Source organism: Lynx rufus, unplaced genomic scaffold (genome assembly GCF_022079265.1).
Source record: "Lynx rufus isolate CCGP_SWC_20201006 ecotype Redwood Valley unplaced genomic scaffold, mLynRuf1.p SCAF_5, whole genome shotgun sequence".
Lineage (NCBI taxonomy): Eukaryota > Metazoa > Chordata > Mammalia > Carnivora > Felidae > Lynx > Lynx rufus.
The window spans coordinates 120,286,999-120,314,600 of record NW_025814867.1 but is presented as its reverse complement, the minus strand read 5'-3'; the positions used below and the strand labels follow the sequence as shown (position 1 = coordinate 120,314,600).

General features: G+C 33.5%; 1 protein-coding gene across 1 annotated transcript in view; it reads left to right on the top strand.

The window, feature by feature from the left end:
- CADM2 (cell adhesion molecule 2) overlaps window positions 1-27,602 on the top strand; it is a 264,894-nt gene that overhangs the window by 160,079 nt on the left and 77,213 nt on the right. Inside the window, exon 7 of the mRNA XM_047099715.1 lies at window positions 5,336-5,514. Within this exon, the coding sequence (XP_046955671.1) occupies window positions 5,336-5,514 (179 nt within the window). The remainder of the gene's footprint in view (window positions 1-5,335; window positions 5,515-27,602) is intronic.

Genomic DNA, 27,602 nt, shown 5'->3' with positions numbered 1-27,602 from the left:
GAAACTGAACTGACTATATTAATGTTCTCACTATGGAGTTATATAGTGTTATCTCATGCTTGATGCAGTGTCACTGTCCTGTTACTCCTGGTGTCTAGCTCCTACTCTTTTTCAGCCTTATCACATAGAAACTATAGACTGGAACCACTTTTTAAATGATCTCCTTTGGTTGCCTGAACAGCAGGGAAGATTGTTATTCATTTGCAGCAAGAAACTCAATCATTTCTGGGTTCCAATTAGAGAAAGCCTAGGGGCCCTCTTTATAAAGATGAAACACAAATTGTATCAAGACTTGCTAAACCACTTAATATTTTTATGGTGATATTAAGAAGCTTGAACATTTTAAGTACTAATTGGAATATGTGTAGAGTATGTTTAATCGATGTATAAACTCTAACCTCCATTTCATTAAAATTGCGTCTTATGGTGCTTTTTTTTTTTTTGCCACCTTGAAGATTTACTATACAGAGTAGGATCAAGAATCCTGCAATGTTCAGTGTCAGCAGTGACTTACGCTGCTAAAATCTTCTTTTAACCATTTATACAGGTGCTTTTTCATTATTTTCTAAAAAAGAAAATTATATTTTTAGAAAATATTTTTTAATATAGACTGACAACTTAAGTGTTGATCTAGAGCTTTGACTTCATTTCTATGTACACAATGTAAAAATAAATATCTAAATTTAATTATATGCTTACAGGGCCATATGCTTTTAAGATGTAAATGAAATCTTGTAAGCAGAAGCAGAGAAAAATTATGATAGGTTGGATTTGAGGGGTATAATTTTGATTGTATGGAAATGTATAGATATATACATATAATTATGTCTGTGTATGTTTAAAAATTCTAACTTACACATCAAAGAAGTATTGCCTCTTAATAAAATACTTCCATTGAGTAGCATTTTAAGGATGAATCTTTTCAAATTCTAATTATCCTTAATATAACTTATTTTAATGTTGGCCTTATGTAGCTTTGTAGAAAAGACATACCTTCTAATATTTCTATTATATGCAGTAAGTCATAGTTTTATTGTGCCAGTTTTGCCTCCTTAAAAGGTACAATATTACCCAGGGTATCAGTTTTTTTTTCTTTAAGTTTATTTACTTTGAAAGAGACAGCTCCTTTGTGAGCAAGGGAGGGCAGAGAAAGGGAGAGAGAGAATCCCAAGCGTGCTCCAGGTTGTCAATGCAGAGCCCAACTTGGGGCTCGATCCCATGAACTCTGAGATCATGACCTGAGTTGAAATCAAGAGTAGGTCCCTTAACTGACTGAGCCATTCAGGTGCCCCCAGGCTATCAATTTTAAAATAAGAATTAGTAAATTCAAAGATCAACTAGCGGATGTGGGATACATGGAGCAAGTTGAGAAATATTAGTGGTTTGGGTTTTATTAAACATACTATGAGAGTGAGTTGTCTATATAATTGGATGATATAAATCATTGTGTTTTTTCAATATTTTTGGATAACTAGTTTTTGATTTATTTGTTTTCCCTAAAATGCCTCTTCAGAAGTTTCACAGGCACAGCCCTGATCATCTTGTTTTCTCTTTGTTGTCTCCCCAAGTGCTTTTACTGCTTAAACTAAATGATTCTTTCATCACATTGTTGATCTACTTGTTTTGATACTATTTCCTGTATCTTTTATTACTTGGTTTGTAACTTTTATCACTTCTACAGCATTTTGTCAGAAAAATACATAACCTTTGTCTTGGTAAAGGTGTTATAGTTGTAGGCATCACTTATCAAGATAGATGTCTTAATTGTATTCATAATAACGAAACAGAGTAAATGTTTTCACCAAAATAAATAAATAAATAATTAAAGGTTTCAAAATAATTTCTGATAATGTGATAAAATCATGTTCAAATAGAATATTTGTCATATAAGTACCAGGAAAATATTCATCATGTTAGAAAGCAAGAGGTAGCGGACAAAGCATTGACTACAGAGTCACACCAGGGTTTGGATACATCTCTGATGCATATTCTTGCATGCATTAAATTAAAAAAATTGTATCCAAGTGTTGTTGGGAGAAGTATAGAACATATTAATAACATATCTAGGATAGCTACCATTATCAATACATGGTGGTAGGTATTATTAACTGTTCCTATAATTAATAATTACATAAGTATGTAAAATATTTGAAGATAGAAGTCAATGTTTCATTTATTCTTTCTTCCCTAAAAGCAGGTTTTGAGATGGTAATTCTTTGCAATAATTTAATTAAAAGAGAACTATCAGTTTCTATAAGTTCCTAAAATCTTTTGTTAGATTCTACATATAAGTATGATCATACTTTGTCTCACTATTTCACTTAGCCTAATGCCATCAAGGTCCATTCATGTTGTCTCAAGAAAGTAGGATTTCCTTTTTTTTAATGGCTGAATAATATTCCGTTATATTTGGAATATATTTTCTTTATCCATTCACCCATTGATGGACACATAGGTTATTTCCATGTCTTGGCTATTGTAAACAATGGTGCAATGAACATAGTGTGCAGATATCTTTTTGAGATAGTGATTTCGTTTCCATTGGATATTTACTCAAAAGTGGAATTTCTGGATCAACTGGTAGTTCTATTTTTAATATTTTGAGGAACTTCAATGCTGTTTTCCGTACTGGCTGCACCAATTTATATTCCCACCAACAGTGTGCAAGGGTTCTTTTTTCTCTACATCTTCTCTAACCTTTCTTATTTCTAGACTTTTTGATAATAGGTATTATAACAAGTATGAGGTGATATTGCATTATGGTTTTGATTTGCGTTTATCCAATGATTAATGATGTGGAACATAGTTTTACGTAATTATTGGCCATTTGTACGTCTTCTTTGAAAGAATGTTTATTCAATTGCACTGCCAATTTTTTTAATTAGGCCATTTTTTTGCTACTGAGTTGTATAAATTCCTTATGTATTTTGGATACTTACTCCTTTAGCAGATATAAGATTTGCAAATATTTTCTCCCATTCCTTAGATTGCCTTTCCATTTCATTAATGGTTTCCATTTTGTGCAGAAGCTTTTTCTTTATATATTTTTTTAAGTTTTTATTTAAATTACAGTTAGCAAACATACAGTGTTATATTAGTTTCAAGTGTACAATATAGTGATTCAACACTTCCATGCAACACCTGGTGCTCCTTAATCCCCATCACCTAATTTACCCATCCCCCCAGTAACCATCAATTTGTGCTCTATAGTTAAAAGTCTGTCTCTTGATTTGCCTCCCTCTTTTTTCCCCTTTGTTCATTTTTCTTTCTTAAATTCCACATATGAATTAAGTCATATGGTATTTGTCTTTCTCTGACTTACTTTACTTAACATAATATCTCTAGCTCCATCCATTTTGCAAATGGCAAGATTTCATCCTTTTCGATGGCTGAGTAATATTCCATTGTGTATATATATCACATCTCCTTTATCCATTCATCTGTTGGTGGACATTTGTGCTGTTTCCATAATTTGGCTATGGCAGATAAAGCAGCAATAAACATCAGGGGTACACATGCAGAAGTTTTTAGTGTGACATAGTCCCATTTGTTTATTTTTGTTTTTGTTGCCTTTGCTCTTGTTGTCATCCAAAAGATAATTGTCAATACCAATATCAAGAAAATTTTCCCTATTTTTTTCCCTAGAAGTTTTAGTTTCAGAACGTAAGTTCAAACTTTGATCCATTTTGAGTTGATTATTGTGTAAGGTAGACACTCAGGATCCAGTTTCATTCCTTTGCATGTGGCTGTCCAGTTTTCCCAGCACCCTTTATTGAAGAGACTGTCATTTCTTCATTGCATATTCTTGCTGCCTTTTTCAAAAAGTCATTGGCCATATATGTGTGAGTTTATTTCTGGACACCCTAATTTGTTCCATTGACCTATATGTCTGCATTTATGCCAATATCATACTGTTTTAATTACTATAGCTTTTTAATATAGTTTGAAATCAGAAAGTGTGATGCCTCCAACATTTTTCTTCTTTAAGATTGCTTGCCTATTCAGGGCTTTCTGTGGTTCCATAGACATTTTAGGATTGTTTTATTTCTGTTAAAAATGCCATTGGAATTTTGATAGGGACTGCTTTGAATCTGAAGATCACTTTAGTAGTGTGGAAAATTAAAATTAATTGTTCTAATCAATGAACATGGGTTATCTTTCCATATGTATGTGTTCTAATTCCTTTTATCGATGTCTTATAGCTTTTAGTGTACAGATTTTTTATTTCCTTAAATTTTTGCTAAATATTTTATTCTTTTTGATGCAATTATAAATAGGACAGTTTTCTTAACTTCTTTTTGATAGTTCATTGTTAATATATAGAAATATAATTGATTTTGTATATTGATTGTGTATACTGTAACTTTACTAAATTCATTTATTAGTTTTAACAGTTATCAGTGAAGTCTCTGAGGTTTTTTCAATATCATGTCATCAGCAAATAAAGGCAATTTTACTTTTTCCTTTCCTATTTCTATGCCTTTATTTTTTTTCCCCACTTAATTGTTCTGGCTAGGACTTCCAATTCAATGTCAAATAAAAGTGGCCAGAGACGGGAGGATAGGGTAGTGGGTAAAGGTGGTCAAAGGTACAAACTTCCAGTTATAAGATAAATAAGTTCTGGGAGTATAATGTACAGTATGTTGGCTATAATTAACAATATTGTATTTTCTATTTGAATGTTGCTCGAGAGTAGCTATTTAAAGTTCTCATCACAGGAAAAAATATAACTATGTGAGGTGATGGATGTTAAGTACGGCTATTGTAATTATTTTGCATTATATACATACATCAAATCCTTCTGTTGTACACTTTAATACAGTGTTAGATATCAATTGTATCTCAATAAAACTAGGAGAATAAAAGAGAGAACTTCCAGAAAAAGCCTTTAGGGGGATGAGAAAGGCAGGGAACGGAAGTAGGAGAAGCTTCAGGTGGTCTTAGGCAATTTGTGTCACAGTGGTAGCCCCAGGTGGAAAAGCATAATTGTACTTCTGGAAACGGCTTCTCCAGTAACCGCAGGATAGTCCTCCAGAAATTAGTAGGTATGAGCCATCAGCATCAGGATCAGGACCACAGGATGCTAAAATGACTCTACCAGTTAATTCCTTCATATGTGTCTGCTTAGCTAAGCAGAATAAAATTAAATTATATCTACCATATCTCCAGATATTCTCTGTGAGAGCATGGTGGTTGTTTGGTACCTTACAGAAGTTAGCATATGGATATGCACAGAATCATTGTTAAATATTTAAAAATTGCTTGATTTAGTTAATTTACGCAGTATGAAACCTTTCTCATTTTTCCTTTCTATATGCATATTTAAATCTAATAGGCCAGAACCTGTTTTGTGGACAAAGGATGGTGGAGAATTGCCAGATCCTGACCGAATGGTTGTGAGTGGTAGGGAGCTAAACATTCTTTTCCTGAACAAAACGGATAATGGTACATATCGATGTGAAGCCACAAACACCATTGGCCAAAGCAGCGCAGAGTATGTTCTCATTGTACACGGTGAGTACTTTTTTGACATCGTTATATGAGAAAAAAATGAATGACCTGAAAGACTTTACATTTATCACAATCTTTAGAATATTAAACAAAAATTTAAACGGGTTTTCTTTTTCTTTCAGGACTTTTCATAAAAGATTCACAATTAACGTGTTCCAAGTCAAAGTAATAAAATAAAATTACAGCATACACTAAAAATAAAAATTAATTTTGTAAAAGGTTTTCTTTATTACAAATATATACGTTTTGGTGGTGATGAGTAAATAATAGTGGTTTTCTTTAAATTTTACAAATAAATGCTTTTAGTTATAAATCACAATCATGAAAGCTATATTTACCTTAAGTTAATTTTGGTTGTATTATCATAAAAATATATACTTTGCTATCACAATAACTGGTTTCACAAAGAAAGACAGCATGTTACTGAACTGTAGCAAAGACAGAGGTGTGCAGTACTGGTAATTACACTAATTTCTTATGAACAATGATTTGAAAGACCCACATATATTTTTTCTTCACTGAACTAATCTCACAATTTGAGTAAACATAACAAAATGCCAAAAACAAATATCAATACCCAAGATTAAGAGAATCTCTGTTTTTCCAAACCTCCAAAAGCCACAATTATTGTCTATGAGATAGCTTTAACATATTGCTGGATAGAGATGAACTTTTATGAGGTTGATAACTAATGCTATAGACAAAATTAGTCAAGTTTCTTTATTGCAAGATGTCTCAGAGTTTATTAAATATGCCAGGGTATATTGTGAATTTCTAAGAGAAAGAAGCATTAGATAATGGAAGGATATAAGGTATATTTCCCCATGAAAACCTTTTGGAAGACTAGTTTTGTGTCTTACACAATATTAAAGTATTCCAAATGAGTGTTGTATAAAGCATGATGTTGTAATAAATCCAGTATATCTTAAAAATCATGGAGAGAGGTTGTTTATTTAATATTTTCCCATGAATCTAATTATAAAATATTATACGAAACATGAATTATTTCTCTACCTTTCCACAAAAGAATTTTGGGGGTAAAGTCTTATTCTTTATGAAGGGATTGTATTTTAGGAAAAAAAAAATTAATCTAGTTTGTGTTTTTTCCCCAGAGATTTATTTTGTTATGATGCAGACCAAAACTGGGGAAAAATAATATATTGAATCAATATACAAATTTAATATTTCCAAAGTACTTTGATGTAGGCAGTCTCTCACTTCTTAATAGCACTTTGGTTATTGAAGGCAGAATAAGGCTTGCAGTAAATAGACTGTCCACATATGAACTATTTAAAGATAGAGCTGAGAGGTTGATTTCTACCATCCTATGAATTGTGCAGATTACAACTTTGGGGAAAGATCAGCCTAATCAAATTAGAGTCATAAACCGGAATTAAATGTGGTAACCCCCTGCAGACACACCCTGTCAGGCTGACTGCCAGAGAGAATGTCACAACCACTGGGTGTGTCAAGAAGATAAGTGAGATCCTTGAAGCAGGACCCAGGAGTAGCTTTCAGTTCATGCTGACCTGTATGTTTAGATCATGCAGTCATGGGAGTGTAGTCCAATTCACTCCTAACTTTCTAAGAGCTTCTCACTAACAGTTTTTGGGAACCTGGGGGCATGTTGTATAGCATGTCACATTGTGTCGAAAGCAATGTGACATAAAAAATATAAAGAATTAGAAGGGAAGTGACAGACAAAATTACATACTTAGATGAAAAGTATGTCATTCTTTTTTTTTTTCTTTTTTTTTTTTTTTGTAAGTAATTCAAGTGGAGCAAATGCATATGTTTTCCCAGTGTTTGCAAGCTAGCCAACAGCATGATTTCCTAAGTAGCCAAGCTACCTTTAGGTATTTGGCAGTTGACATATTTCTAATAAATACTTCTCTAACCACTTTGTAAGAAGTCATTTCTGGCTTTGCTTTTTGAACTACAATTCATCAAAAGCACCCCATGGATTAATGTTATTCATGCTGCTAGATAAATGCTGTGAAGTTCAACAGTAGTTTACCTAGGATTATTGACATGCGTAATGAGAGGCTCGATGAAACAGTGAAGCCATATTACGCTGTGTTTAAAAAGGGCTCCAATTGGGTTCATTACAAAATAAAGGTTTTTTTTTTTTACCCTTTGCACACAGGGTATAATGTTTCATTAGTCACTGGTTGTATAAATATAAAAAGCTACTCTCTTCTGTTAATGGTTTGGCTGTTTCAAAACCCTACTAAATGATGAAATTTGAGTGGCATTTCGATCTATAATGAATGCTGTATGCATTTCGGAATGGAGTGATAAGTGATCATTTGTGAGAACTTTACCCTTTTATCTTTTACACCGAGGTTGATTTTACATTAGCTGTGATAATTTAATATAGCTCTAGCACAGAAGGGCCTTTCATGAGCTGAGACTGTGTCTTTGACTCTACCACAGTTGCCTAGGTTCTATTGATTCTTAACTTGATGGAGGTCTGAACACTTTCCTGTGAAATCATCTGCTATCTAGATGCCATCCTAATGGTTAGATTTTATTCTTTGGGTGTCAATGGAAGTACATTATTTAAATGTTGTCACATTTAGTTGTTAACAGCGCTGACATTTTGTGTTATGGTCACTGGAGGGCTTTTCTCCCCTTCTCCTAATTACACCTCTACAAATTTTAGCTTTAGAACTACAGATGGTAATTTGAAACTGCCAGTCTAAAATTCACCCTCAGTGAAGGTCTAACAAAATTTAGCATACAAACACTTGCTGGATAAAACACTATATTTATGAAATATTTGTATTGTGCAGGTTCCATTGGGAAAGAAGGTACCATTTTTCACTTAACAGGCTCAGCAATGGAAAAATCTAGCTGCTAATTTGGTAGCCTCAGTTATTCTATTAATTCATGTGAACAGAATAGGGTTTTTTTCCTTGTTTTTTGCTTTTGCATAAAAATATTGAAGTCATTCTTATGTTTTCATTGGTATCATGATATTTATTTAGGGAGGCTGATTATTTCCATGTTAATGGTGTTTAAACATGCTGTTGCATTACTGTTTTTACTATTTGGAGAACTCAGATCAAAAGAAAAATTCTTTCACCAAATAAATCTTTAACATTTATCTACTGAATACAAAAGCACTATAGGTGAACAGAACTCAAGAAGTTTAGAATTGAATATGGAAGATAAGTTAAGCTTTCAAGTAGATATAATATCATAATAAAAGAACTAGAGGAGTATGGACTTACAATGATGTAGCTGTTCAGAGTCTTTGAAAGTATGGTCCAAGTATCTGGACTAAAAAAAAAAATAGTAACAGAGCACTTCTGAATTATTAAAAGACAAATGGTGTACATCATTAATGGACGTACCCAACACAGGGCCAGGTGCATAGATATGCAATAAATCAAACTATTCTTATCATGTTACTAGTAGCCTTATGATACCAAAAGACATCTCGATCTAATGCTCTAGTAAAAAACTTCGCCAAGAGTTGCATACAATTTAGTGCCCACAGTCTTCCCTGTCTGGTACCCAGAGCGTGAATTAGGTTATCTAAGAACAAGACAATTGTAAATTCTTGCTAACTAAGCAGTAGAGAATATCTTGAAGAGAGTGCAGGAGAAAAGTTATAATTACTTCTTTGTCTAATGCAGCATCAAGTTCAGAGGGTTTAGATACAGTATCTTCTCCCCAAGAAAAGAGCTCCCAGATGCGCATCCTTCAAGTAGAGAGAACATGGAAGATGCTATTTTATCACACAAGGAATGGCTGCAGAGAATTACAGATGACCTTAGGCTAATCTTATTTTGTGGATGGAGGCAACTGAAGTCCTTATATTTATTTGTCATCAATTGATGTGAATATATGTTCTTTTGAAAGTGTCAGAAACATATAGCACCCAGGAAAACTTGAGAATGAATATGGAAAGTGAGAAACACAAATCAGTACACTTGCTTCGTATCTTTAACTTCGTTCTCATCACCCAGTATCTTTCACCTCCCTTTTCCCTCATGCTAGAGAAATTTGGAACCACTCCTCAAAATACAAATGGAAGAGGAACAGATGCTGGAACTCTTTGGTAACATCTGTACCTTCAAAACCCTCCCTAAGATTTGGAAAGAAATATAGCAATGAAGTAGAAAAGAAATTGTATTTTATTTCTTCTTCTACAGTAGTGGCACTAACTATGGCAGGCCTAGACTGTAGGAGAGAGTAACATGGAGTCAGATTAGAGTTTCAGTGGAGAACCCACTCCACTCAGAACCCAACTCAGCGTTGTCTCAGATAGTCATAACATAGTTGAGCACTATTCTAGAAAGGTTTGCATATTTCCCATCTCTCTTCAAACATATTCTTCCTATTACCATAAGAATCCTTATATGAGATTTAAAATTATTTTGCTACTGCTCTAATATTCCTTTACTTCATTATTTTTCTACTTGTGTGGATAAGCTTTTGAAACAATTCATTACTTCTTCATTATCTTAACTTACTATTCTTGTTGTGAGTGAAATTGCCCACGACAGACCCTGCCATGTTTTTACTTTTATGTGTAGATATTTTGCCTTTGTAGCAAATTTTAGTTTTACAACCACATAAAAACTAGTAAAATCCTCCATAACTAGTATAATTATAGTAGAAAGTAAAAAATAATAAAAAGTTTCTTTATATTTCTGTAACGTCAATCAGTTTACTGACAGTCACTGACTTGATATCTCTAACATATCACTTGACAGTTACCATTTGTTTTATGTATTTGATCACGTATCTGTTGAAATGAATACTGATGAAAATATGATATTGCTTTTTTATGTTTCCAGGATAATTTACCTCAGAAATAACACACACACACACACACACACACACACACACACACACACACACACACTATAGGATCCATCACATTTTATTGTTAGTTAATAAGAACCATCATAAAAAGAGTGTTTCAGATTTTTAATAGAGAGAATATTACTTCTAGAAATATCTGTGTGTTTTAGTCTAGTGAAAGGTATCAAGCTATTAAATATGCCTTTTCAGCTTTTAAAAATCAATATAACTACCATTTTCATTTCACTCTGTTGTTATTATAAATAATAAATGTCAGAAATACTCAGAGACAGAGTTATACACACAAATATTGCATAGTCCTGCATTAAGCCAAGCACCTAGCTTTGTTGCATAGCTTAGACATATATCTTTTTCAGAGATTATACGTAAGTATAGGCTCACTTTCAGTCCTCAGTGCTGAAATTTTCCCTTTCACTTGATTTGCTTACCATGGGAGAGAGGCAAACGGAGTCATGGAGGGTAGGCTTTCTTTCACTTCAGCAAAAACCTCCAAGTCATCTATCACCTCCTTCAAAGTTTCGCTAGAGTGTAGAACATAAGTTCAGTTGCTTTAGGGTTATTAGTACCTGATCCTAAATTTAGCAAAATAATTAATACATTTATAGGTGAGTGAGGTAATAATTATGAAACAGATTAGGGCTATCATAAACTAATACCTTAAACTTGTTTTTAAACTTCACTTACCATAAGAACTAAGCAAATATGATTATGATATGTACATTTCTTGTCTTGAAATATATGTTACACATATTCATGTCATGATTATCAATGATTTGAAAACTCTTGAGAACTTTCATCACTTTAAAATGAAAAATGTACCTCTGTGCTTCCTAGTAAATATGTAGCTAAAAAGTTGGCAGTAACATGTACATTTACCATTACATTTATCTAGCAATGAAACATTTGGAAACATTGAGAGCATTGCAAGACTACATGCCTTTTTTTTTTTTTTCCTCTTAGTTGTGGTGTTAGGCGAGGTGCAACAGATCACTGTGGAACTAAGAGAATGAGTTCATATGGGTAGGTGGCCAGGGAGAAAGAGAAGTCTGGATTACGGACAGATGCACAACCTAGTAAACATTAAAAAGGGATGCAGCTAAAATCTGTTCCCTCACAGGGAAACAGACCTACCAGTTGGTAAATTAATTCTGTGTAGTCATAATGAGCATTTTTCCTTTGGAGAAGCTTTCTTTAGATGTGTCAATGGGAAAATACACAGTGTGGGAAGAAAAGGAGAGAAAAGACATCCATATGGAGCAAAAAACAGTGCACTCGTGGGAGAGCCCTATGGTTGCTGCCCTCATCTCTGGTGGAGAGTTTGCAGACAGTAAGCTAGTTGGACGAGTCTTAAAACAGTGCCTTCTTTAATTGCTGAGATAAAACATCAGTTCTGGACATGAATACAGTAGGGAGAGCCTGTGGGAAAGGCACACCTCTGCATAAATATGCTGTTGAACTCTGCAGAGAGAAGTGGAGTAGGATCAAATGGTGGAGACAGGAGCACTTTTGCATTATAAAACATTTTAAAAGTTGCATACGTGCAAGCATACATATCACCGTGTGGAGGTTTAATTCCATCTCTTTGTTTTGAGATGAGCATGAATTGTATAAAATGAGGTTTTACCTTCAGAGTAAAATTCCCGTTCAGAGATAGCACTCAACCATTCTGCAGTAAATGTTTCGATGGTACCTACCTCGACCACCGGCTAAAATGTCCACGGGGAAAACCCTCATTCCTGCCTGAAGGGAGGAGAGTCCATCGCCCAACAATTTTAGCATTGTAAATATCTTTTCTTGCACTATTTATACATAATCTTTTCTATCAGTTGCAGTAAGGTAAACAGAAGAATAGAATCCATGACTCTCAGTCTTGCTAGATTTTTTATGTGGAAATAAGGTGAGTTTGTAGCTTTTCAAAGATCTACAAAGCTCTTGCACTCAAGTGTATGAGCACTAATTGGCAAATTCATTTAAGAATTCAAGCAATATTCAATGGCCCAATGAGGAAAATTGAAGCATCTGTTTTCAGAAATAATGGCACACCTAACTAGAAGATACATATTTTTCATGCAACCTGCTTAGTAGCTTCTTACAGTGTAATTTTTACTAACATTGTAACAACACATCATGTGCTTGTTCCAGAACCTAACTAAGAACTATCCTTGACTCCACTTGAGGTCAATCTCCAATTCATCAGCAAATTCTGATGACACTATTTCCAAACCATGTGTTCAGTATGTCCACTTGTCTCCATTATTCTCTCTAGCCTACACTATTGACTTCCATGTCTACAATCTCTTTCCCACACATATAAATGTTCTAAATACACATTCCTTCATATATTTCCCCTAAGTTTTTCCAAAGGCATTTCATCACACTTAGTGTAAAACCCAAATCCTTATTAACCTAGCTTACCAAACCATACACAATATGCTACTATCTACATATGTGACATCTCATTGCTCTCTACACAATCACTTGTTTCTCTGGATCTCCTTCAACTCCTCTAAGACGTCGAGCTCAATCTCTTTTAAGGAAGTTTGCTTCTGTCCAGAATGCTTGTCCAGGAAGTACAAGGAATTCTGTCACGAACGCGGGTATTTGCAAGAGTGATTTCTTATCATTCAGATCTCAGATTAAATGAATCTTCCGAAAAAGGATATTTTTGTCCCACTCCAATCTAAAATAGCGCAAATCACACATTGCTTAATTTTAATTCTCTGCAGGGCATTTATCATTATTTGGTATTTTAGTTGTGTATTTGTATATTTGTATAAATGTGTATGTATACATATATGCATGCATTTATGTTTATATATAAACATATATATATATATATATATATATACCTGTTTACATGAATATATTCTATATCCAACCAGTAGATTATGACTTTCTTGAAAGCAGAGATCTTATGAGTCTCATTTTTCTCTGTATCTCTAGCTTTTAGAACAATGCCTTCTAAATAGTAAGCAATCAGTAAATACTTCTCCAATGATTACATTTCTTTGTCTCTGTATATCTCTATCTTTGTCTCTCTCTCTTTTTCAACAGAAGAAACTTTAATAAAATGTGTATGAATGTATACATATATACATACACAAATGCCCATATTCACATATATGCATATGTGTGTGTGTCCATATATACTGCCTTGACTTCTGAGCAAAAATGGGGAAACTGATATTCATTCTTTGGTCACCCAAATCAAGACCTTTAGGTTTCATCTCCTATTAGGAAAAGAAGTGAGATCTAGAGATATATTTATTTGGCAGTCCATATGTAAATGATGCCTTATACAGTTAAGCAGTGTATGAAACGAACAACTGTGTATAGAATAATTAATATCTTTAATAGAAATCCTAGAAATTAGAAGACTTATATAATTGACTTCACATGTCTGTTCATTTTTTTTTTTTTTTGCAAAATTATGAGATTATTGCTTACTAACAATTGGATTTATTTTCTTTGGAAATCTGTAACATCACTTATAAAGATAAGATTTATTTCTGGCCAAATATAAAGTGTTTTCTGAAAATCTACATCACAATGCTATAGTACCTAATATTTTATTATTTCAGGAAATCTTTCTTGAGTATCTACTACATACAAAGTGCTAGGCCAAGCACTGCAGAACCTATAATGAATAAATAAACACTCCCTGGACTTCTCAGTAAAAATGAACAAAAGTGAAGTGTTTTCACCCCAATCCTTCACCATGATGCAACTTCAGAGATGTTTTTAGGATCCCTTCATTAATTGTAATATTCCAAGAGACGCATTCAGGAGAATATGAAATTCTATAGTTAGAAATACTTCAGTAAAATATTCACTTTCTTGTTTAGAGCATGTCTTAGATGTAAATAACTTGGAGAAGGTTATCAGTTTGTATAACTAAATCCCATGTGGAAACCAGTTCATTTAATAATCTATTGTAAGATTAGGAAAGACCTTTCTTTATGTTAGAACTCTGAATATTAGGGATACAGGTCAGGATCTAGATTTCTCCATCAGTGTGTTTCTACTAGATCACACTTCCCTTGTGTATTTTCAGATTTGATTTGAGTTTTTTCTTTAATGGATGACAGAACTATTCTCCAAAAAACAGCCTTTCATTCTTACAGAACTTAAAGTGTTTGACCAACTCATCTGATTTATTTTGGTAAAGTACTTTTAAGAAGGAGCTCACAGTATTGACATAGGTGGAGCTAAATAATGTGGGATCATCCACTTGAAAGGATTTTTCCTACTTTAGATTTTACTTTACTTTTGTCAGTTTGGAACCTGAAGAAGTATTTTTAAAGAAAAAATGCATATATTTTTTTTCAAATAACAGACTGATTTTATTCATAAACTTTCCTTGTAATTACATAGAACTGTTGGTTACCGCCTACAGTTGAAAATTGCAGTACTTTTCATTTTTTAAAAACAGCTTTTTTTTATTATAAAAGGATTCCATTTAGTATGTGAAGCCAGTGGAAGCTATCAGAAGGATGAAAAGGGATTCATTCAAATCTAATTTTTAAAAGGGCTCCTTTTTATGAAGCAGACGGGGTTACCATACAACTCTTGAGGAGGAAGTATGTACTGGCAAGTTGAGGCCTTGTCAACCTGGTGGTTGTCATTTAAGTAAGAGCCTTGGTGCTGTTATCCATTCTTATGCTATAATCCAAATAGGCTGCTACATGTAGCTGAACATAATGGGAACAGATAAACGCCCTTCTCTGCACAGGTGAAAAAGCAAATATAGTACATTTTTCCTCTTACAATTGCTTCCAATGGCAGTGCAATTATCAGTAAGAAGGTTAAGGATGCCTTATTATTTTTAAGGTTAGGAAATGTGGATAGCTTCTATCACAAAGATGCTTCTTACCTTAATACTTCTAATATATGTTGAGTTCCGACTCTTCTGTATCTCCATTAATAATCCTTGGCTTGGACTCACTCTTGATTACCCTGGGACCACCCTGGGGAGTTAGTGACATAAAGCAGAAAGAAAGTAGACATATGGAGTCCAGACTAAATGGTAGCAATTTTTCTCCCTATTGAACACTAGTCCTTAGAGAGAAACAAGCAGCTTGGGCTTCTGGGACTCTTTAGACTTAATTTTGCTTAGAAAATCCATTCTGAATGGGCCAGAATGCCATTTTTAAAAAGAGAAACTGCCACCAAACAAAACACGTTGACAAGTTAGAAATTATTGTACACTGCATTTGTAGAGAACAGAACATACCTTTAACCTGAAAAGCTCGTTATTGGAAAAAAGGTGCTACACCACTCTTCAATTTATTGTATACAGTGCTTGTTGGAACTGATTTCATTTTAACAAGGTTATACAGGATCTGCTGTGCTCTAATAAGCTCCAGTAACAAAATGTGGTTGCATTTTGTTAAACTCCTTCATTAGGATGTGATTAAAAAGGGTACTTTTCTATTTTTTGAATTGGATGACATGATTTAGAGCTCTAACACATTTTAAAACATTGAAAAACTGCATGCAGAATATAAAATTCTTCAGTGTACTACATCTTAATTTTTTAAATAATCATTTGGACTTGAAGACTCTTAGCAGAAATTTCTAAAAACTATCTCACACATCGTATTAGGAAGGGAGAGGATTTTTTTTGCACTCACTAAGCATGAATAAGGCTCAATTACTGACTCATGTTATTAAAAATGATACTATTCCCTATTTACTGACATCATTGTCATTATCACCAGTAGGAGCATTATTTATAAAGCGCTAGTCAAATTCAAAGCATAGAGCCAGGTACCTGAAGGAAGCACAGAGATGTATCATAGATTCTGTTCTTCTGTTATCTGTGTATATTCTGCATACTGTTTACTGTATTAATAAGAACTCAAATAATAGAGTGTATTAATAGATTATGTAAATTAGAAAAATAGCATCACACATGTATTTTATTCTCCACTGGGGGAGACAAAGAGGGACATGGAGTTAGTGAGAGGCCCATAGCTTTGGTTGTGCCCATAGTGGTGTGCCATGAACACAAGCATTATTGTCATGGGGATCTTGATAAGAAAGTGAGGGAAGCACTATATAAACTCAAAAAGCATGATGGGTATTCAGAGAGAAAGGAAATCAGTTTATATTCAGTTGGTCAAGGAAGTCTTCACAGAGCAGGTCCAGATCAGGCAGGAACTTGGGAGTAGCATTTTACTAGGTATATCAAGAAAGGGATAGAGATGGGAAAATACTAGGGGGTTGAATCAGAGTAAACTTGTCCCAAGGAAAAATGATATTTTAAAAAGCAAAGATATGTTGCCTTATGAGCCTATAGTTAATTATATATATAGTTAGTATACACACACACACACACACACACACACACACACACATATATATATATATATATGACAGTAACATAATATGTAACAAGCATGTGTAGAAAGAAGTATCTGCTAAGTGCTTTGAAAGTGCTTTGAAGGAAGATATTAACTGCAGAATTTGGAAATGCTTTACAGATGAAGTCATATTTAAACTAAACTTAAAAGACAAGAAATGTAATGTTAGTGTCATATAACAGGATGTGGCTCTGAGAACATGGCAGCAAAGAGACCAGCAAGAGCTGAGTCTAGAATTTTGGGAAAAGACTTGTGTTGGGAGCAGATGTCTCCTTGTGTGCTAGACTTCCACTTTTTTGCTCACCTAAACTGGGCAGTATGAAAAATATAGAAGCCAGACATGAGGGCCCTGAGGAACTTTAGTCCCTGTTGTTCCAGCACAGTGCCTGAAAACAGTGGTGGAGACAGTTTGGAATTCTTCATGACAGAATCAAGCAGGTTGATCAGGGGTGATGATGGACTGCTGAATTTGTGGGAACAAAGTTGAGCCATGGTTCCTGGACACAGATTTTAGTTTCCTGATTCAACAAGTTTGTTGTGTGAGCTGAAATTGTGCTTCTACGAGTGAATAGGTCCTTATAGAAGTATTCCACACTATTTATACTGCATTTATTTGTCACCCAGCATTCACGAACATGAATAACTTTTGCTGCCTACTTAGACTTTGCCTGCACTAATATGCAATTGGACGATGACTAAGTTTGGGGTTCAGTGGACATTATTGAAATACTCCTGAATTTTTCTTTTACATGAAAACAGTATATATGTTACAACTGAAATGAGAAGTGTAATTTATTGTAATTCACACTTTATGTGTAGGTAAAACTCTAAGCAAATGTTTTCATTCCTGAAACCTTTACTTTTCTCAGTTTCCTATCAAAAATGCTCACATTTTTCCTTTATACAAATCCCTGAATTTTCTATAGTAGATGTCTATCTAGACAAATAAAATCTCATTATTTTTACTTTGTTCACTTCTCAAAATACAATTTTTATCCACTATATATTTTATCAGTTACTCACTCTTCGTTCTTTATGCCTTAACCTCTAGAAAATATATAACACAGTTCATTTCTTTTGTAAATTGTAAATTCTGAACTTTTTATTGGTAACCACTTTTTTTCAGGAAAAATTAATATTATTTGATTGAAATAAGACCTTCTCCAAGGAAAAGAGCAATAAAAAATTTGGCCCCATCTTTTGTATTGTAGAAATCAGAGATGAAATGCGATGTAGTTAATTGATTGACTTATTATATAGTTGTCATTTATGAATTTTAATATTCATAAATTATGTCACAAACCATTTTCTCGATTTTTCTAGTGTATAGTTACTTAGTGTCCATGCCCAGACATCCTTTCATCATATGATGTTAACATATAAGGCATATGTTAAGATCTCCTAAAATCAACATCTCGTATTCAGCAAATTACATGTAATATTAATATGGCTGCAGATTATCTTGCTTGAACAGAGTAAATTAATGTCAAATCAGGATGTGGTTATTTTTGTCATGTTTTGTGCATGTATATAATTCTTCTGCATGTAGATTAGTTTATTTTTATTCTTGAGAAAAAATAAATGGATATGTCTTAAAAGGGGAAAAAATGACCTGCATTTTCTATCCTGTACTGTGTTTGATTGAACAATTTGTATAACAGTATAATGGTTTTAAAAATGTACAGAATACTAGACACTTCTAAAATGAAACAAATGATTAGTACTAGTGTTTCTTATTTCATGTTTCCTTATGAAAATGTAGTTCCATTTTCCCTATGAATGTCTAAGTAAAAGACCAAAAGTGAATGAACCAAATCAAATCTCTTAAACAATCGCTAAATGATGCCAAAATGTTGCTACTCAGTTATAGGAGTGAAAAACCAGAGATGAGTGTTTTGACTTAGAAAAGGCAGCTCAGAGTCCTTTTCTTATTTCTGCTTTGACAATAGTTACAGTCAGGCAGCTAAAATAACTAATCTTGAGATGGAAGTGTTGGAGAAATCACTCCATTATACTCATATGGAATAAAATATTCTCTCTGTACCATAACGTACATATATATGCACATATATTTAAATTTAGGGACAAGGAAGCTCTATCTCAAAGTTCTGTCATCCATTAAGGGGCTATAATAATAGATAACTCCAAAATTTGTCATGCTCTTTTACTACTGATCACAATAGGATTTGCTTAGTGAACCCTCCTGACCATTCACCCTTTTTCTGAAGGTCTCAAATTAGGTGCAAATGAAGAGAGTTCATAAGGAGACATGGAGGACATGAATCTCTGGGCAGGCTCGCACTGCTTTCAGAGTAGCAGGAGAGGGGAGCGATGATTCCTTTTGTTAGCAAGGAAACATATTGAAGGAAGAAGCTGTAAGTCGTGGCCTTAGAAATTTATCTTTCAGGAGCACCTGGCTGGCTCAGTTGGTAGAGCATCTGACTCTTGATCTTGGGGTCTGATCAAGTCCCACATTGAGGATAGAGTTTACTTAAAAGAAGTAAAATGAGGTGTTTTTTCTTAGGAGAAGTAATATAATCTTTAACTTTGTATTAACTAGATGACCCTGTAAAAAAAATGGACTTTTCTAGATCTCCTAAAATATGTCATATGCTTATAATGCTATGAAAAAGTTCATTTATTCACCTTCTAAATTGTGCTAGGATCCTAACAACAAAGTAGGCAGAGTTTTTCCCTTCAAGGATTAATTGTCAAGTGTGGAGACTGACATCAATAAAAGCTTAGATAGAAGAGAGAAGCTATCATACATTTATTTTTTATCTTTCTAAGAATTCCAACTAATCTTATGTTGTTGAATTTCAGTTGATTCTGATTACTCTCCTGCTGTTGAATATTTAGATTATTACAATGTTTGCTCTTTTACAATAGAATAAGTAATGGGACAAACAAGAATGTGCCATAAGAAGGATAAAGGGAAATGTTTTAAAATGTTTCAGAACACATAAGATGAAATAAAGTTAGTAGTGATTAAAAACATGTAACAGTGATTGAGAGGGTTTTCTTGTTTGACAGATACCTTTCTTGACCCAACTGTCATTTGGCCAAGGTGCTTTCCATTAAATTGCTTCCAGCAGGTTTGTTTTTAGGTACATAGGCAGTCAAGAAGGAAGGATGAGAGAGGATGATGAGCAGATAAAGAGGAGTCAGTATAAGTCAATAATGCTTTGTAGTATTACCTCATCTGTCTGGACACTTCAAAAGATTCTAAGGTGGTTCTCTTAAAGTAGATTAACAATTGTTAAAACTATTGTTTCCTTAATCCTTGAAATGTTAGCCAAGGAAAAACCCTATATTTCATGCATGTTCAGTTATAGGAAATAAAGATATTGTTTGGTTTACACAAAAGTGTTCACAGTACCTGAAAATACATGGGCTCTTTCCAAAACAAATCAAGCTGATTTTCGTTGGTATGGAATAAAGGGGGAAAAAAAGTCCAAATAGTGGTTTTTTTGGCCAGACTAAAAAACGGACAAACAAAAACACTAAAACCTATTATTTGTGTTATACTTCTTAAGAATTGAATGGTATTAGCTAACTTTGAAAGGCTGCTTTTCAGATCTAATGGATTCTTTTTTTAACTTAGTGTCTGATAGCTAATAATCTGATGTTTATCATCTGTGCTAGGTTTGGTAGTAGCAGGTTCTTTACATGAGGTGTTATATAGGACTAACATTATTATATGTATCATATGTACTTGATAACCTTCTAAGGTATTTCCTTTTACATACATTAAATGCATATATTTTGAGATCCTAATGAGAAAAGGATTTTACTAGCAGACGAAGAATGTATTATTTTCGTTTTTAGATATGCCTGAAAATTAAAATTACTCATGTTTTTTTCATTTAGAAAATGTCTTTCATTTACCTCCAGCCTGCCACACCATTTAGAAAAGCTTACCATGAAAATAAGAATATTATAAAAATTAGTAAATAAGAAGTATATGTGCACATATACATAATATTTATTCAGATTATAATGTTGTTAAAGTCAGTTCTGTTTTATGATCATGGTAATCTCACAGCAGGCAATGCCCATTTTCTCCAGTGATTAATGTAGCACCATTGAGTTTTTAGAAGGTTGTTTTCTTAATTTGACTGTCTAGGAAGCATTTTCCCTGTTGAAAAACAGGTGTAAACATCAATACCCAAGATAAGAGAGTGAGCTCCTACTGTTTTCTGATGTCTCCAGTGTAGAGAACTCAGAAGGTTAAAGTCTGAGGATTGGGTAAGGCTAATTTATCAGAAGTAAAAAACTAGAAAATTTTTGGTGTGATTCAAAGACTTCAGCTGAGAGAATGACAGGAAGCCTTTTAACGGCAAAATAATCTGTCAAACGCTTTGAATATATAGGGACTGTGTGGCAAACATGTGAAATCAAACCCCAGCACAGTAATTACAGGTAATTTGTGAACTGTTTCTCATTTCCTCACTGTGTAAATTATATGCCTATTCACTTGAGACAAGATTTGACTTTTTGAGAATCTTACTGAGATTCTGTAGCTTAACACTGGCCCCATTGTTTCAGTGTTCCCTATGCTGCTCTTCAAATTTGCAGCCAGTTTTGAGTGAAAGGAGGGAAGATTTTGGTGTAAAGCTCTAAGTTATTCTGTTTATTTTGTTTTCTGTATTCGAGTCTACTGTTAACTTTCGGCAACTTTGATTATGGATCAGGTGTTTAATATTATGGTTCAAGTCGATGTTCAATCACCTCTCCTATGTATGCCAAATAAAATAAATCATAAACCTTTCAGAATATTGGGTTCCATGCTAGTTGACTCAATACCTGTTAAAGACTCCTAGGTACTGCAAAATTGTTAGAAGGCGTTACCAGCTAATCAGGGTAAGAATTGCAAGACTCTAAGCTGTACATTAACATCATTTGTGAGAAAAGGAAAAGCAAAGTAATAATAATAACAATAAGCTTCTTTTTTTTGTTTGTTTCTAAAGATCGCTCTCATTTTATTTCCTGCCATTAAGTTTTCCTAAAAGAAAAAAAAAATCAAAATTAAAAAAAAAAAGAAACCATTTAACACGCATATACTCATCCATCATTAACATTTCTTTAATCTTATATGGTGGCGTTATTTGTGTTTATTTCTGTTGTGTTTTTCTCTTTGTTTACTTCTTTGACAAAGCATGTCACTTTTTGTTTTACCTAGTTGTATTTTGCTACTGCATGTCACATGTTTTAAATGACTCAGTGAACAAATGAATTCTTGTCATTTTAAATTTCACTCGAAATATTACAAACAACCTGCTCATTCTCAAACATTGCTCCACATTTTTTGCTTTGGGTGGGAGCATGCAAAAAAAGTGAACCAAAAAATGGCAAGAACTGTGTGGTATGGCCAGCTTTGTACCTGATAATCTGTTGAAGCCTGTTAAAGTTAAACCTAAGTACGATGTATGTATTTATAATTTGAATCATTTGTGTTTCTCTTTTGTTTGCATGATATGATTTTGTTTTATATTTTGTTTTTTTCCACTCACCAGATGTTCCCAACACTTTGCTTCCCACCACTATCATCCCCTCCCTTACCACTGCAACAGTCACAACCACTGTAGCCATAACAACCAGCCCAACCACATCTGCAACAACCAGCAGCGTAAGAGGTACAGTATGCTTCTTTGTTATGGCCTGGAAAGCACATTAAATGAAGCTTTAAAGGGTTTTTTTTTAAAGGGTAGAAAAATTGAGATCCAATTTTACTTAATTATAGGAACTAATTAAGTCACCTAAATTGCTATCAATTAGGGTTATTGGGATAGAATATGAGACAAGGTGTTACATTTTAATTTTTTTAGTGTCACTTATGACTACTATGAAAATATTTCACAATATCGGCTAAAAATATATGGAGCAAACACTGAGCAAAATTAAATGTGAACATGGGGCACTTTTTTTTTTTTTTTGCCTTGCCTTGTAATTGTAAACAAAGAAATAAGATGTTCAAGTTTGCAGAGGTAGCATTTGCTTTTTAAAGACCGGATGTAAATGGCTTATTCCTCTGCCACTGGATTAAAAATACCCACAGTGTTGAATGTGTTCTAAAATTGGCATAATTCATGGGGTCATCATAAACTGTTCACCACGTAGAACTTTTAAGTAAATATTCAACATGTCACCCTAAAGTGATTCTCTGAGTAGTTCTATTCCACTAACAGAATGTTCTGAAAACAAATGTTGATAAAGTTGTCTAGGATGATAGGAATTCATATGTGGCTCCATGAGTAATCTCTGGTATTGGTTTATTATTGATAAATGTTTTTGCCTAAAGGAGAGCAACCTTGAAGAAATTGAAGTAATCTTTAAAGGCAAAAAAATAATTACATGATGGTTCAGAAATATAAAAAAGCATTCCTGAGCAGTCATTGAGTGGTTAGTAGGTGATGAAGAAATTAAAAGGAATTGTCTGAGTTCATTATAGAAAAACATGTTTTAGACTTAATTTTTGCATAAGCAATGCTCATAGAGAATTTGTCCTATTTAAGTCTGTCTTTTTGTACTTATACATGTTTTATGTCATGTTGCCTATACTAATATGTTTTTAAGATTAACAATTTAACTCAAAATCATGGGGACTTTACATTAATATATATGTAATCAAAGTTATACTAAGGACTGGCTTAACATTATTTTCCTCCAATATACTATCTGTTTTTCTTGAGGTTTTATTAATTTTCAATATTAAGTTGAGTTTCTGGCTTTGATGTAACGGTTATCATAGTGTTTATCTCGTTTCTGAAAAATTCTTATATTTGATAATTATTTTTTGATAATCATGTTAACTCTATTATATAAGATTGATAACTGAAGTTTGATGATAGTAGCAATAAGAATTTCTCAAAAATTACTGTTTATTTTAGTATTACTAGGCAAACTGTATTTGAGCTAAATCTACAAGTGAGAAGAATGTAAAGATCTTTCTCATATCAATTTATATGAAAATCAAGTAAAAGTAATAAAAATCAAAAAAGGTAAAAAATACTTTGTGATATTATAGGAAATGAAAGATACCTAAATTTTTACTTTGCTTCATTTTATTATTTTTCCAAAGATTTTACAAATAGCAATTTATTTTTTTTAACGTTTATTTATTTTTGAGACAGAGAGAGACAGAGCATGAACGGGGGAGGGTCAGAGAGAGGGAGACCCAGAATCTGAAACAGGCTCCAGGCTCTGAGCTGTCAGCACAGAGCCCGACGCGGGGCTCGAACTCACGGACCACGAGATCATGACCTGCACTGAAGTCAGCTGCCCAGCCGACTGAGCCACCCAGGCGCCCCTACAAATAGCAATTTAAATAAAATGTAATTACTGCATGCTAACAAAATCTCTATGATAATATTAAGTTCTGACTGTACAGACAAATCACTTTGATGGAAAAGGACGATGACATAATGACTTAATTTTTTTGAAGACGTTCTTATAGCAAAAAACAAACAAACAAAAAAACAAAAAAACATTTCCTGAGGCACCTGGGTGGCTCAGCTGGTTAAGCGTCCAACTCTTGATTTCCGCTCAGGTCATGATCTCATGGTTCCTGAGTTCCAGCCTTGTGCTGGTCTCTGCCCTGGCAGCCCAAAGCCTGCTTGGGATTCTCTCTTTCTCTCTCTCTCAATCTCTCTCTCTCCACCCCTCCACCCCTCCCCTGCTTGTGCTCTCTCTCTCTCTCTCTCTCTCTCCCTCTCCCTCTCCCTCCCCCTCCCTCTTTCCCTCTCTCTGTCCTTCCCCTGCTTGTGCTATCTCTCTCTCTCAAAATAAATAAAATAAACAGTAAAAAATTCCTAGTAGTCAATTATTCCTTCCTCTTCAAATTTTTTTTGAGGGCTTGCTATCTATATATGAGGCTGTGCCAGGTTGTACAATTATACAAATCAAACATATTCTATCTAAAATAACTAGCAATCACATAATGCATTCTGCACCTTCCCTAAGTAACCAGTGTCTGTACTTACTTAAGGAAAAGTCTTCATGCTCTTTGTGAACATATATACATGCATCTTAGTATAAAAAAGAGAAAAATGTTTTATTTGAAATGAAGTGTTTAATAACATATTTAATACTCGTTCACATGCATCTTAAGTGGAGTCTTATTGCATCTTCCAGCTGTTAAAATGAAATCAATTTTCTACTTTTTAAAGTAAATTCACTTTTTACAGGTTTCCTAAAATGTTCTGTGCACTTTAAAAGTGATAAAGAATTAACCTCTGCTGCAGAAGAACATGCAAATAAACTAACCTCAAAGAAGACACACACACGCAAATACACACACGCGCGCACTCCCATGCCATTCCCTGTTATTTTTACCTAAAGGTTGAAAGACAATATTTTTCAAATGGCACCAAGATATGTGGAAAGAAAAAATGTATTTTATAAGTTAGGCAATGCAAAGTAGTTATTTTGTATAGGAAAAAAAATTGCAGCACCGACATTAAGTATTAATCTAATGCCTTTTTTCTCTTCTATGTTCAATAAACCCCTGAGGGTGGGGAAAGTCATTGGGTGCAACTGTATCATTAATGTTCTAGTCCATATTTGAGGGAGTGGAAAACTCAGTATATAAACATTGTTATGAATTTTTTTAATTTTATGTTTTTATCTGTTTAATTTCCATCTCCATTCACTAGAATGTGAAGTTCAGCAAAGCTAGGACCTTAGTTGTCTCACTTAAAAAATTTTTTAATTTATTTGAGTACAGTTGACATACAATGTTATATTTGTTTCAGGTGAACAGCAACAAATTTATACATTATGGTGTGTTCACCACAAGTGTAGCTACCATCTGTCATCATACAGTGCTGTCATAATGTCATTGGCTGTACTCCTTATCCTGCTCCTTTCATTATCATGACTCATTCATTCTGTAACTAGAAGCCTGTGTCTCCCACTCCCCTTAACTCCTTTTGCCCACCGCCCCAATCCCTTCCTCTCTGGCAATCATCAGTTTGTTCTTTGTATATAGAGGTCTGATTCCGCGTTTTGTTTGTCTTATTCATTTGTTTCTGTTAGATTGCACATATGAGTGAAATCATATTGTTTTTATCTTTCTCAATCTGACTTGTGTCACTTAGCATAAAACTCTAGGACTATGTTCTTGCAAATGGCATGATCTTGTCCTTTTTTATGGCTAATACTAATGTATGTATGTATGTTTGTGTGTGTGGGTGCACCACATCTTTCTCATGACCATCTTCCTTCATGGTGCTTCCTTAAGCATTCATTCATCTATCAATGGACATTTAGGTTGCTTCCATTTCCTGGCTATTATAAATAATTCTGCAATAAACGTAGGGGTGCATATTTCTTTTTGAATTAGTGTTTTCATTTTATTTGGGCAAATATTCACTAGTGGAATTATTGGATCATATGGTATTGCTATTTTTAAATTTTTGAGGAAACCCCATACTGTTTTTCACATTGTTGTGAATTTTGTACACAAGTGTTTTCTAAGTTGAATGATATTCCTTTATTTGTATATTACCTATTAAATTAGAGCTTTCAGATGCAATTACATTTTCAATTTAATTCACTTATTCATAAATTAATAAAAGATGTTTCAAAAGGATCATAATAATAATCTAAGAAAATCTGAAAACTGAAGAGAACTCAATATTGTCATCTTACAGTTTTTTTAAGTTTATTTGTTTCATCCCTTTCATTCAGTAATCTAAAGTAACTGTATTTGATTTTATGAGGTTTAAATGTTATTTCTTCAAATTTCATAAACTGTATTTACCCACCTATGTATATATTTAATAAATGACTGTAAATAAATCACCACTCATTTCTTTATCTGCCCTCTTTCACCACTACTAAGTTTTCCAGTCTGAGATATGATAAACATAACTATAGAGAACAAACTGAGGGAGGTGGGCAGCTGATGGGCTAGATGGGTGATGGGTATTAAGGAGGGTACTTATTGTGAGGAGCACTGGGTATTACATGTAATGAATCACTAAATTGTTCTCCTGAAACCAGTATTAGACTGGTCTGTTGACTAACTACAATTATATGTTGACTAACTACAATTTAAATGAAAATTTGAAAAAAAAATACATTTAAAGAATTACACCTGTGGCTATATTAGAAATCAGGGTGAAATAGAACAAAACAAACTCCTCAAATCCCTCAATTTCACATCTCTTCAATTTGTATGTGAAATGCATCCCCCTTAGGAGGAATAGGAACTTCGACCATATGGAATAAAAGCTGGCCATTAGCACTGTCTTGTTGCAAATAAAGGTGTTAAGACATAGAGAAGCCAGCAAACTTCAGCTGTCACGGTAAAGAGAAAATAAGTGTGCCCTAGGGGCATCTTTGGGTGTGAATTTTGGTTCTTTTGTTTACAAAGTCTTTGGTCTTGCACCATGAACCACATTGGGCCTCAGCATTTTTATCAGAAAATGAGAAACACTTAATAGAAGCATTTAATTCCCAGGTTGTCTTGCAGATTGGATAGTATCTAGAGTTCTGAAAACATAATCAACAATCAATGTATGATAGGATTATTTCTCACTTCTCTTTAGTAAAACAAATGTGTTTACTTGTATGATGCAATTACTGAAATTTTATATATATATAAATATATAATAGTGGTTTGCAATGGTTTTTGGTGGTAGTGTACTGATTACTTTTAAGCCTATTTTTTATTGATTATATAAAAAAGATAGATAACATGTTACTAGAGCATATAGAATTTATTTACAAATATAACTATAATTTATAAACTTTCATGAAGTTTATAGTATTCTTGATTTGTAGCATATATCTAAAATCTGAACATTTTATAGATCTTTTAAAATGTTTTCATTACAAGAGACTATGGCTATAAGACATTTTAATTTCTGCTTTTGGAAATGA